Here is a 14,242-nt window from a genome sequence, read left to right on the forward strand (position 1 = left end):
ATATCAGCTAATTCCTACCACCAAGACCCTATAGCCCCAATGCCAATTTAATGCCAAGACATGCACCCACATCCACCACATTTTGCTCTTATACCCTTTCTGCCAATCTACTGTGCATAGAACTCATGTGGAGATGAAGTAAAATAAAATTCTTAAATTTTGATTACTTGAGAAAACATGATAACTGATTTAAAAAGAAACACTTTCACTATTTTACCTACTTTGTTCCTTGTTTTTAAAAAGAGCCAAGCATTTTTAATGCTTACCCCACTCAAAAAAAATTCAACTGTGGGCTGACTGGCACCCCATTGTGAAAATAGGTTGAGATCTGTCATGTAGTGCTAATGATACCCATAAGCGTAATAATACCAGACAGTGTCAGAGCAAGCACTGATTTAAGCTTCTACACTTGCAGAAAGTTTCCTTTTATCAAAAATGTGAAGTTCACATTTAAATCCCAGCAGCTTGATCATCCCAATTAGCTTAATGGTTCCCATTACAGCTGAACAGAGAAATAATTTATCCTTTTTTTTAATGCCCACTTTTCACAATCTCAAAGGGCACTTCAGTATTCCCAAAGTTGTCCATGGACTCAAGTCATGGTTTGGACATTGAAGTTTCAAAAGTTGTTTTGAGGGCAGCTGCATGTGCAACTGCTTCTGTGAGCAGTGGATGCGCAAAGTACAACCCACTCCTGTCGTCTTAACCACCACCCAAAGGGGAATAAAATGGTGATTGCTGGGTTAATAGGTGGGACTCCCAGCAACTGGTCTGTGGCACTGATTTGGCTAAACTGGGAATGCCGTCCTTCATTGCAAAAATTCAGGTCTTGGTTACTTGCAGCATTACCAAAGGAATTTTGTTCTTCAAGGAAGCAAAATGATTCAAGGAAGTCTGTCAAATGGCATTGCACAAAATGGATGTTTTCATGGTTTTTATATGTTCAATGTTTCTAACACCGCTTATAAACTGAATTAGCTGCTATGTATTCTGTGGTGGTAGCTGATAAAATGTGTGAAATGCTACCTTTTAATAATCTGGTTCTTCTCATCACAGAAGTTAACATGGCGATCTAAACAAGCTGACATAGACATATGCAGAATGAAGGGAAAGCATAAGGTAAGCAGGTATTATTTCCCTAATGGATGCCACTTCAGCATAAGACTTGCTATGTCTGTTATCATATGTTGCAATCTCTGACCTTTTGATTTTGTCATTAATGTGATTCCCTGGCTTTATCAGTTATCTCCTAATGAGTTCCCCAGTTGATGGCTTGATTTGTTACAGTGGTGAATCCTTAGAGGCAGAAACTGTCATTTTGTTGTTTTGCTATGAAGGCATTTTTTAGTGGCACAGCTTCTAGTAGTATTTGTGTAATGAAACATTTGCACTGTAAATTGACCATAACGTAGCAATTTTTTTCTTGTTGGCTTAGGATGAATGTCACAATTTCATTAAATTGCTTCTGAAAAGAAACGATAACACCTTATTCGTCTGTGGGACAAATGCTTTCAACCCGTCATGCAGAAACTATAAGGTATGTTCCTCAAAATGCTTTCTAAGTAGAATAGTTCAACATTTTCAATATTATACTGAAAGACAACGTCCGGTGATTATAGTCACAATACTGTTCATTTTTTGAATTTCATATTTATAACCAGTTGTTTATTCCATCAGTTTTTTTTTCTAAAGAAGGCTATGTGGTGTATACAAAAGTCTTGATCAAATGATTCATAACTCTAACATGGATCCAAATGAAGCTTAAGATTTACACCCTTGTTTTATCTTGTGTTTAAAGGGGGAAATAAGCTGGCTATAATTTTCAGCAATGTTGCAGACTATTGCTAATGTTTTTAATATAGATGTCTCCAGACAACCAACTGAAAGATGCATTATTCAAGTTGTTTCATCCAGATTATGGGTCTTCAAGTGACAGGATAAATGAATGTTTGGAACTAAATCTTAATTCAAACTCATCCAAGACTTTATAAAGTGAGAGTGCTGTCAAGGGCAATATGAATAGTAACATAAATAGATGAAAGAGGTATCAAAGTGCTGGAGATAGCTTCACACTTGTAATCTACATTCAGATTACAATGGAGAAACATAGTCAACTGGCTACTTACTGTCTGTAATATTTGTTTAGTTTGGGATTATATTTGGCTGTTTGCGTGTTGTGTGACTATATGAGTCTATGATGGCTGTTATCTGGGGACAAGCTTAGTTTTAAAATAAGTCTCTCTCCCTATTGTCACCACCTGTTCATAACACTTGGAACATATTTCTTTCATACTCTGCTTTTATGGATTCTGATTTTGCGAAGACTGGACGAGCACCTCGGTGAAAGTTTAAGAACAACACAAGTAGTGTTTATTTCACATGCCCTCATACAATTGGGGATTTAGGATAGAGGAAGACCAGAGGACTGCAATGATTCCAAAAGGTACTCACCATGACCCTCCCAATGGCAAATAGGATAAGCAATAAAAGCTGGGTAAAAACAATGACTGCAGATTCTGGAAACCAGATTCTGGTGTAGCGTGGTGCTGGAAAAGCACCCTTTATCTCTCCACCCTTCAGGCACTCTGCCTGTATTCCTGATGAAGGGCTTTTGCCCGAAACGTCGAATTTTCCTGCTCCTCAGATGCTGCCTGAACGCTGTGCTTTTCCAGCACTACTCTACTCCAGAAAGCAATAAAAGCTGGTCTTGTCAGTAACGCTGGCAACTCAAAATCAAGGACAGCATAAATGAAATCATAGAATGGAACCTGACCCTTCCGTCCAACCAGTCCATGCCAAACATAATCCCAAAGTAAACTAGTCCCACCTGATCAATATCCCTCCAAACCTTTCCTATTCATGTACTTATCTTAATGTATTTTAAATGTAATTGTACTCCCATCCACCACTTCCTCAGGAAGTTAATTACACATGTAAACCACCCTCTGTGCAAAGAACAAAATTGCCCCTTGTGTCTTTTTTAAGTGTCTCTCCTCTCTTATTAAATATATGCCCCCTAGTTTTGAAATCCCCTATCCTTGCTGCCATTTTAACAATATGGAAACTGGAGAGTGAACATATTCTGAAAAGTTTTCTCTTTATGAATTCAATGTTTCTGTTTTCATTCAAAAAAACTTTATTTATTCACTTGATATGGTGACTGTGTAAATAAGAATATGAATCCCTAGATAGTTTTGGAATTTTTTTTATAAGGATTGTTTTCAGAAATAATCCCAGTGATTAGATAAATCTGAGGCATAGGCAAATGAGTATAGTTACTGGTGATGCTGTATGGATACCATTACCATGAACAAAATATTGTTCTGAAAAAAAATGGCACAAACCGTGACATTCATTGTTAATGGAAGGACTATTGAAACAGAATGAACAGCTTTCCTTTAAATCCATCCTTTATGATGGGTAATGGGACACCCTAACTTGGTAATGACTGATCAATGATCCTGATAAAGACAGTGGATAATGTTAAACGGCTTGTTTACTTATCCCAATGTAACATGAGGTTCCTGTTCAAGTTGCTTTGGAACAAGTTAAAATTGAACTAATTAAGCATGTGATTAGATTGCTTGGTTATCTTAAAGAACCCATCCTTCAATATAGCTGGTTGATAATTATGCATTTATTTTTGTACCAGAGGCAGCGCATTTATTCTTGATTGCATCAATAATTATGAAGCTGGTTTATTGTGACTAATCAAGTAATCCTACACTTGAATCCCAAACTAAAATAAGTCAGTGCAGGTACAGCAGAATTTCCACAATATTTTTGCTTGTGTTAACAACTATAAAATTTAGGGAGTGCAGTTCAGCAGGAATTTGTGCTGGGACAGTTGTTGCGTATGAATCAATTCCAGCTTTGTACTTGGAAATCAGAAGTATATCTTCACAATTTGCAAAATACCAAATTGAGAGCAATAATTATTAGAGGAAGGCAAAATAAAAGATGTTAACAAACTTGCAGAACAATTACATCATTGGCAAATTATCTTCAATCTTGATAAGAATGAGGTAGTACATCTTCAGCTGGAAAATTGAGGAGGCCAGATGTATCTTAGTAAACAAGAACAAATGTCTAAGTTAGAGAAGCCAAAGAATCTGGGAATGCATTTATACAAATCATTAAGCATACCACTTTCAGTTAATAAGATCATCAAAAACAGCATCAAATGTAGCAGAGGGCATTACTTTTAGTGGGAAACAATTTAACAAGCAACAAAGTTAAATGAACTTTGTTTAGAAGATTTAGTTAGGTTACACCATTCCGTTCTTCAAATTATACAAAAAGAATATAGAAACACTGAAGAGAATACTAAAAATATCTACAAGAATTATATCAAAACTGGAAAGTTATACTTATCAGCAAAGAAACAACAGGAAGACCAAGGGCTGGCTTTAAATGTGTTATGATTATCATAGAATCCCTACAGTGTGGAAACTGGCCATTTGGCCAATAAGTCCACACCAGCTCTCCGAAGAGCATCTCATCCAGACTCTTTCCCCCTACCCTTTCCCTGTAACCCTGCATTTCCCATGGCTAATCCATCTAACCTACGCATCCCTGCTCACTATGGGCAATTTAGCATGGCCAACCTATCTAACTTGCACATTTTTGGACTGTGGGAGGAAAGCTGGGCCGCTGGTTTGCGGTGCAGAGTGACACCTACAGCACAAGTTCAATTCTCACACCAGCTGAGGTTACCATGACCGTCCCACCTTCCACAACTTCTCCCCTCACCTGAGATGTGATGATCCTTGGGTCAAACCACCACCAGTCATCTCTCTCTGAGACAGCAGCTCCATGGTTCAACAGAATATTTTTATATGACAGGGGAGGGGTGTGTGTGATGGGGTGGTTTGGGCATGCACAAAATTTTAGAATATGTTGTTGGGTTCACTAACTCAATAGTTTCCAACCTAGTCTTTATTATGGTGTGGAACTGGCTACTACAAAGTGATTGAGGAACTAGCAGAAATACATCAAGGACGAAGCCAGATGAGCATGAAGGAGCAAACAAAAAAAAACGGACATAGATATCAAGCAATATATTTATGGGGGCTGAATGAGAATGAATGAAATTTAGGAGCTGAATGAACTATGCAGTCAATGCCACGTATCAATTGAAATAAAATAATCCTTCAATGTAAGGCAAAATCCAGCTCATAGGTGACTAACAGATTAGGAAGCCCACAGACAAAGTCTGATTTTAAGAATTACTGGTTCAGACTTCTGGGGAGGTGCTCGAGCCAGATCAGGTGGAAGGGTGAATCCACTGTCTAGTATGTCCTTCTTCAGTTGCTGCATTGCTTCAAAAGTCCTGCTGTAGCATCTCCTCTTTTGTGGTAAGATAGCGACAGTAGTGGGGCCATCTACAAGATGGACTACAGAGTCACCCACGCTCTTTCCAAATCTGACCTATTGCCACCCAGAAGGACTATGCTGGCAGCTGGGTGGGAGCACCACTAGCTGCAAGCTGCCCTTCAAGTCACACACCATCCTGACCTATATCACCATTCCTTCACCTTTTGTTTGGGTCCTATCCTGGACCTTCCTTCCGAACAGCACTGTGTGTGTACCTACACACATCAAACGCACTGCAGCCGGTGAAGGAGACAGCTCATCAGTACCACATCAAGGACAGTTAGGGATGGACGGTAAATGCTGGCCCAGCATGAATATGAAAAATAAATTATTGGGGAATTGGCAAGGTTGAGCAGTGCCTTTGGCCTGTCTCACTAAAAGCAAAAAAAATTGTCAGACTTTTGACATTTCTATACTGGCATTCAAGCTGCAGACTCTAACCATTTAATAGCATAGCAAATTGCAGAAAGAACTGGAGTGAAGCCATGGCAATTCAATTACCATTATTGGTTTAATTTTCCAAGATTACCTTCGGAAAGAGACATCTGGCAGTCAGTGTCCTCTTCATCTGAAGAGAACAGCAGACAATCTTTATAATCTCATTGGTTTGCCAGCTGTTAAAGCTTGATGCCTAGAAACAACTCCAGCGCAAGGTCTCTTCAGCTTGCCTTGAATTTTTGTTTTCCTACTCCTACACAGTATAACCCAAACAGGTTTTCTGTTTCGCACGACAAGCAGGTTTCACATTAATCGGAGTTACCTGATCTAATGGAATGAAAGTCAGTACCAAAGCTCTTTGTATAAGCCTAGTACACTAACTGCCTTGTTCCTGGTGACTCTGACTCACTTTGATCCCAATGTTACTGATCAATCATTCCTTTACATTCAGTAGAATGTGTCAGAGTTTAGAAGTTCATCAAAAGCATGACTACAGTTGAGTGCCCATTTTAAGTGTCACACCTTTTCTTGGGGCTGGTTTACTGCTAACATATATGCGTTTGTAAAAATGATTTCCCCATCTGCTTCCTATCTGCTATGTAAGGGATATCGATTACTACACCTGTTGATTTGACATTCCATATTTAGTAATCATGTAGGTTCTGGAAAAGTTCCATTTGTCAGTATGAATCTGTAATGAATGTTTTAGTACTTATTTTGTTTTGCACCATTACTAATACCTTAGAAATGTCTCGGACCGGCCAGCAGACTGTAATTGTATCTGCCTGCACTTCAGAATTTGTCTGTATTCTCACTTGCATAAATACAACAACATATATAGCCAAGTTTTTAGTCAACCATAGTGCCATTATGGAAATAAAACTAATATTTCCATGGTTTATAACAACATGGGGATTAGAATACTTAAACATATTGATGTGCAAATTAAATTTCCACATTTACATATTTCAAAATGGAATTAAAAGGAAACATTTGCATTTACTGCAGCACTTTCCATAACCTTGAAACATCACAAACCTTTTCCTTCTCTTGTATAGTCTCTGTGTTAACCAGTGAAAGGTGACAGTGAATTTGTGCACAGCAAGGTCCCACTAACAGCAGTGAGATTAAAGTCTGTTCTTGTTTTGGTGGTAATGTGTATTTGAAAGATGCATGTTCTGCTTTTCTCTTAACAGTTATTGCCTAACCTACTGAGCTTCTCCAGCATGTTTGCTTCAGATTTCCTGCATCGGCAATATTTTGCCTTCATTTATTTGAGGGATAAATGTTTGTTGGCCCCAGCAGCAAAACATCCCTCCTATCCCATGAATATTACCATGTGATCATTTAAGACCATCGAGAGGGCAGACGGAGATTTTGTTCATCTTTTGTAAAAGATGGCACCTTTGCCTGTAACACTCACTCAGCACAGAGCTGAAGCATCAGCCATTGTTATGTATGTGAGTCTGTGCAGTGGAGTTTGAACTCTCAGCTGTCTAATGCAGAGTCAAGAGGGCTATCACTGAGCCAAGACTACAAACAAAAGTTTATTTTTGTTACCTGCTGCTGCTTCAGCAGTTTTATATTTAATTTCAATTTCTCTTTCTCTTATTTTAAAGACATTGTTTCTTATGGTGACAATGTTCATGACTTTGACTGCTGTCTTGAACCACACTCCAACTGACTATCCTTTGAACCTGCTCAGTAGTTGCCAGCAGGTAATTTTGATCTGAGAAAACATGACAGACCAAGCCTCACGATGTATTCAGAAATATGCCCTAACTGTCAGATATAGTAAAAAGCAAAATGCATGGTTCTTTTTTGCCGTTTGCCTGGAAGAGCAGACATCATCAGTTGTCAGAGTTGCTCACCAACTGAGGGCATTTACCAATGTACCAGTGCAAATGTGGAATGTGTAGGTTATTACAATGTGAGCTGTACATTTAATCTTAACCTTTGGGAATGTAATTGGCACCATTCTTTTTAACAAGGCAAATTTCAAAAGCTACAAGGAATGTTGGAGATTAGAATATAGCAGCTACTGCATGAAGAACAGTGGAAATGGAAGCATTATGAGATGTTTGTCCATTTCAAGATAACATTGTTTCCTACCATCTTCCACCTGTTCATGTGACAAGCACAAATTTGCAACCTATTTTGGAGACGTTAACACAGTATATTAGGACAAGTTTATTTCAAATGTTATGCTGTCTGTAGTTTTCAAAATTCCTTTTAAGAAGAAAAGCAATCAATAAGCCTGTTCTCAAGTCTCATATCGGTTTGCAATTGAATTAGACTCAGAAGTACTTCTTTTCTGAACCTATTTAGGGAATCTCAATCCCTATTTTACTCAGTCATGTTACAACACCATAATTTAATGTTTTCTTTCATTGCTGATGTTTTTCCTTTGGCACACCCTGTTTAATTTAATCTCTTTCTTCCTACATGTAAAAGGACCATTTAAAGATTCAGAAGGTTCCGATTGGGGAAACAGTGGTCATAGGAAATGGATGTTGATGCATTCTGGGTACTTAACCTCCAATATTCATTGTTATCTTTTAAAGAATGGAAATCACAGGGCATGTGCTCTCTCATCATAACTTTAATTCCTGCTGAAAATCCCCCTTACATATTGTTTTAAACTGAAGTGAACACCATGGCAGTGGCCTTGGTAAGGACAATACATTAATCACCATGTTCTTTGATAAAATCACTGATTACTTGTCAAAAGATGTGAATATGAATTCTTCCAATGTGTTTCAGTTGGATACCCTGGATATTTTTGGAGATGACAACATCAGTGGAATGGCAAGGTGTCCTTATGATCCAAAACATGCAAATGTTGCACTTTTTGCTGGTAAGCATTTGTCTGGAATTTGTGATACAACCAGTGGGCACAGTGTAATTTAATTAAATATACAGTTAGAAAGGATTGAGTTTTCCCATTTCATGCTTCATGGCACAAAAAAATTTATGGTTTCTGAATCTGAAGCAGTGTGTTGTCCTGGTACTGTAGCACCTAATTTGAAAGATTGGCTATGAGGAAGACCAAATTTTGATCATCATGTTAATTACAGGTTATCTGTAAGCAATACCTAAAATTCAAAAGTCATCTTCAAATTTGTCAGTGTTGCCAGTCCACTTGATATCCATAACTACTTTATTCTCTTGTTCCCTCCATCATTCAAATTTCGTTTCACTGACTGTCATCTCTCTCTTGTCCACTTCTCTTTGATTTACTGTAAATAGCCACGCTTAAAATTTCATGAGCTCTTGTTCACCAAAATTCCTTCCCTAAACCCCATCAACTCTCCACCTGTTTATTCTTTAAAGCCTTCTCAAATCCTATTTCTTCAGCCAAGTATGTGGTCATCCCTCCTAATGAGTCTTTTTGTGGCTCAGTGCCCATTTTCCATATGCCCATCTGTGAAACTCCTTTTAGAAATTATTTATATTCACAAAGCGCTTTTAAAGCAACTTGCTTACCTCCGTGATTAAAAAGAACTTGCAGACAAATCCCTATATTTTTGTTTAAACGCGGTTTAGCTTATTTAACATTGTTTTGCTTGTGATCTGTCAAAATTATTATGGGATCTATGACTTTATAGCCACATTGTGTGACTTACATTACAAATACTGTGAAGTTAAGTAAAACTCTAGACTGGTTACATTCATGTAACAGCAGAGCTAGAAAATGTAGATTAGATTCTGACAAGCTTTTTGATGAAGAGACTTTAGGCATTGGAAATTAGAAATCCCAATGTATACCTTCACCTATTGTGTAGGCGTCAGGCGTGAGCTGGGTATGTTTCTCATTTGTGTGAGCCCATTATGAGGTATCCACTGTTGGTAAAAAAAAAAAATAATTTGGTTGACAAGCTCACTGGGGAATGGGGAAAGAGTCTGATGCTCCACTTCCCTGGTTGACGTTGGTACTCATGAGGGTCAAAGTACTACATAATCAGCCAGCCAGATAGGACCATGAAGAGTCTCCCTCAGTGTAAGGAATCTTGCCCTTTTTATCCACAGCTGTCAGAATCAGAAAGGTGAACTTCAAAAAAAAATTCTGTGCATTTGCTGACAGTGATTATGTTAATTTTATTAGTGTTCTCCATCTTGGGAAGGGTTCTTTAACTTGTTAGCTGGATCAATCTCAAATTTGATGAGATCTGCTGCAGAGAATATCCAGTTTGGAGTAGAACGGGATCCAGTGTCATGTCCCTTGATTAGGTAAACACCTGTCCAAATTTCAGTCTGTATTGTGTTTAGGAGCTATACCTGAGAAAATACTCAAATCTACCTTAAATGTCGTCACAGTTCCATCTTAGGATTCTTAAGAAGCCTCCACATGAATCATTGAGTATCCCACTGTCCAGCCAACTAAGCTAACCAATATTCTCCTGCCCTCCATGAAGAGTGATGCCAACAGGGTGGGTTCAATTCCCATACCAGCGGAAGTGGCCATGAGGAACTCTCCTTCCCAACCTTTCCCCTTGCCTGAGGTGTGGTGACCCTCTGGTTAAAACATCACCAGTTGTCTCTCTCTCTCTCTTTTTTTTTCTCTCTCTCTCTCTCTCTCTGTCTGTCTGTCTGTCTGTCTGTCTCTCTCTCTCTCTCTCTCTCTCTCTCTCTCTCTCTCTCTCTCTCTCTCTCAAAAGAGAGAGAAGCCATGTATTTCTCTAGCACTATGGCAACTTGACCTTTTTTGTTGTTGAGTGTTTTGAGATTAATTTGTTCGTCATTCACTATTGATATGCAATTATTGGCTAGAAGTGCAACAATCAATAAAATGAATAACTTAACATTTATCTCAATATGTTGACCAAAGTTCACTATTGTTGGACGATATATCTAAGATGTATCCAGAACTGCTGTGATTCAGTGTCCTTTTCTGATTTTATCAATCTTGGTTTGATTTGAATGAATTCTAAAGTACTTGAAGTATATTTATATCAAAATGAAACTGGTTAGTGCAGAATTTCTTTTTATTGTACTTCATCCAGAAGGCAAGCTTTATTCAGCAACTGTAACAGACTTCCTTGCAATTGATTCTGTTATTTATCGGAGCCTTGGAGACAGTCCAACACTACGGACAGTAAAACATGACTCCAAATGGTTGAAAGGTGAGTAAACAGTGATGGCGTTTGATTATGTTGTCAAGATTCCAGAAAGTCATTCTCTCTAACTTAAGATCTCGTGGTTTCTATTTTCTTTGAACAAGACAGTTCTAGTTTAATTTTTTTCTGGTTTGATTTGAGTGAACTCCCAAGTGGTGTCACTGAAAGGCATACCTCAGGACCATAACAAGCGATATGGAAATATTTCACAAGCTCGTTATGAATCTTTTCAAATACTGTCCTTAATTGCAGATTTTTGAAAATCAATTCTTTTAGTGCAAAACCATTTGGAGAAGATAGATTCATACAGTGCATAAAAGGCCCTTTGGCCTATCGAGTCTGTACTGAATATGGTGATGATCCTATGCCCATTGCACTGTAAAAGTAGAATGGCCTAGCATTTCCCAGTGCCAATTGGTGTACTCACTTGCCAACATCTTCCCTTTTTAAAGTGGCAGAGTGATGAGTACCTGCCCTCAAGTGATGGATAGCTCCTTAACACAAAGTATATTAAGATCAGTTGTTGACTGGAAAAATCCAGTTGGCTTCTAGACCTTCTGTGGCATTGAGAGCCTGGGATCCTGAATCATTTTTTTAAATGGCTTGTTAAAAGGTGCTGAAATGCTGTGATCCTATCCGGCTGTACCTGCTGTAGTATTTTCGTGGCAGGTTTCTAGAGGAATAGTCTGGAGTAGAGGCCACTGCCCCTCCCCAAGGAAGATGGGTGATGAGGCAGGCAGGTTAGTACAGCCTGCTGCCCATATTTACTCAGAAATTGATGCCATAGTCCTCCCACGATTATCCCATCATCTTTCATCAATAACCCCTCCCCACCATTCCTCATTACTCACTGTCTTTTCATGCCTATTCACCCAGTATGCAGTGTGTGCAGAACTCATGGGCCTTATTACACTACACTTTAAGGAAGATATTGAGATGTTTCAGAAACTACTACAACAAATGGACTGCAATTCAAGTTCATTTGGGGGATGAAAAACTTCCAATCCTCATAGGAATTCATTATTGCCATCAAAAGTAATAAACATGTACTCAAAGTAATTTAAAATTAAACCTCTTAGAAAGTCATAAAGCTGTCAATCTAACAGAGTTCACAGTTCCCAAGGCAGTTGAATCAGCATTTTTTGAGTTGAATCCATTAGAGAACTCAGCCAAACATTCATAAATAAATTCAACTTTACAGTTGTGAAAAAAGCCTTCAGAGTTGAATATGTTAATGTTTTTGTTGTGAAACACATGGCCATTTAATCCACTGCTTTAAAGTTGACAGTAAAGTCACCAGAGTCCCAGAGGACCATAAGACTGCCCTCTCATTCGAGAGAAACAACCGGTGGTGATTTTAAATTTAAGGTCCTTACGCCTCAGGGTGAGTTTGAGAAAGTGGGACCTTCACAGTGACCTCATTTGGTGTGGGAAATGAACCCACGCTGTTGGCGTCAATGCATCTGGCCACAAGGTTTCTTGGAAAGCTGGTCTATGAATCAGTGAAAAGATCAAAGCATATGGAGCACTGAATCTCAATACAGTTCAATACTGCACTTTACCCACTGGATAAGATAATTTAATGAACCTGAAAGTTTTCCCATTTTTATCACACTGGTGAATTCAATGGCTGCTTCCCTTTTATAAACAAAGCCCTCTCATCAATCCCTGTATTACAAATGTACTTAAAGCTTTACAATATGAATGTAAAGTTAGCACACCTTTTTAAACTTAGCTGCCAAAAGAATTCTAATTCTAGAGCAGCCTACTCCTATAGTTCTTGACCCCTCCCTGAGGTAGCTTGAACCAGTTTCAGAGGTTAGCCTGAATCCATGGAAATTGCAGGGGATCTAAAATTTCCTCACCCTCACAAAGAAACCGCTGGCTTTGGGAATGCTGCTTGTAGGTTTGTGACCCACAGCTTTATTCAGCTCTTGTATGGACTTTATTAACAGATGAGTATTTTATGTATGCTCCTTTTATTTTATTGCAGAACCTTATTTTGTCCAGGCTGTGGATTATGCTGACTATATCTACTTCTTCTTTCGGGAAATTGCTGTCGAATACAACACCATGGGAAAGGTAGAGATCATGCCTTTCTTGAATAACATAAGGTTATGACCCATAACAGTAGTAATCTGTGCATTGTAAGTCTGTCTTGATATATCATGATTGCTTTTTGTTTGGGGTTTTTCAACAGTAGAGAAATATTTTCACCAACCACCAGTTTACCTGGCATGGGAGCTGTACAGATCAAAGATCCATCCTTAAAATGGAAGGTTTATGTGTATATTGAACTGGCTATCTACACCTCCTTTCTTTTGCCATGTTTCTGCTGAAGATGCTGACTCTTGTTAGGATTTACTTCCATGTGCTACTTGGCTGTCATGTGCACAAGACACCTAATAGTATTACATTATCACATAAAAGTGTTGGAATAGAATATGCTGACAACAGTGCAAAGTTTCTGAATAAACAGGAAGGGCATTCTTGGGCAGAGGGCAAAGTACAAGAAATAACTGAAGTGATGTGTATTTATTAAGAAATGATGATAACAGCAAAACTCCAGCAAAAAGGATTGCAGAGACTGTGAATGTGATATTATCTTTTTGTTGCCTAGTGGCTTTACTTGTCAAAGTTAATCCGACGGAGATGGCCAGGATTAAGTTGGTCAGGACATGTACTGAAAGCAAGGCAATTCATATGAAATACACTCAGTGTTTTAAAGCTAGGCATTTACTGTTTATGAAGTTCCAAAGGGATTTAAAACATTGTACTAAAATGTCAGCCGTAAGGTATTTCAACATCCTCGTGAGTCTCCATAATGAAAAGGAACAAGGTTTCTATCTTTATTGAAACTGTTCTTTATTTTGTCAGTTTTTTTTAAAAATTCAGTTAACTTGAGGACTTGTTTTCCCTTGAATGTAAATATGAACCTCAAAGGAACAGATTTGAAATGTGATTAATGGGCAAAAGACAAGATGATGCACAACTTCTGGGCTCATTAACCTATGGAACGACATTGCAAAACACCGCCACGTCATTTGCTTTTACCCTGAGGCGTAGTAGTAAGAACTTCTAATTTATTAGATGCACCCACCTTAAGATAATACCAAGCTTATGCCAGTTTAGTCTGATGGTTAGATCTAAATCTGGATATTTTGTTGTATATTAATTTTTTTGCAATGGAAATACATTTAAGTTGATATGCAAAATTAGAAATGTATTGGTAGAAGGCAGTTAATATGTTATTGAATTGGGTATTGCATTTTTTTAAGAGAATGCTCCCCTTTGCTGATTCTGCAGTGTGT

General features: G+C 38.2%; 1 protein-coding gene across 9 annotated transcripts in view; it reads left to right on the top strand.

Moving 5' to 3' along the window:
• sema6a (sema domain, transmembrane domain (TM), and cytoplasmic domain, (semaphorin) 6A) overlaps window positions 1-14,242 on the top strand; it is a 154,007-nt gene that overhangs the window by 105,308 nt on the left and 34,457 nt on the right. For all 9 annotated transcript variants that reach the window (XM_043711327.2, XM_043711335.2, XM_043711319.2 and 6 more), the window contains exons 5-9: window positions 1,057-1,119; window positions 1,436-1,537; window positions 8,578-8,671; window positions 10,818-10,937; window positions 12,925-13,013. In XM_043711327.2, the coding sequence (XP_043567262.1) occupies window positions 1,057-1,119; window positions 1,436-1,537; window positions 8,578-8,671; window positions 10,818-10,937; window positions 12,925-13,013 (468 nt within the window). The remainder of the gene's footprint in view (window positions 1-1,056; window positions 1,120-1,435; window positions 1,538-8,577; window positions 8,672-10,817; window positions 10,938-12,924; window positions 13,014-14,242) is intronic.

The sequence above is a fragment of the Chiloscyllium plagiosum genome, unplaced genomic scaffold (genome assembly GCF_037043375.1).
Source record: "Chiloscyllium plagiosum isolate Xiang-an unplaced genomic scaffold, Cpla_swu_hap1 HiC_scaffold_2, whole genome shotgun sequence".
In the NCBI taxonomy this organism is placed as follows: Eukaryota; Metazoa; Chordata; class Chondrichthyes; order Orectolobiformes; family Hemiscylliidae; genus Chiloscyllium; species Chiloscyllium plagiosum.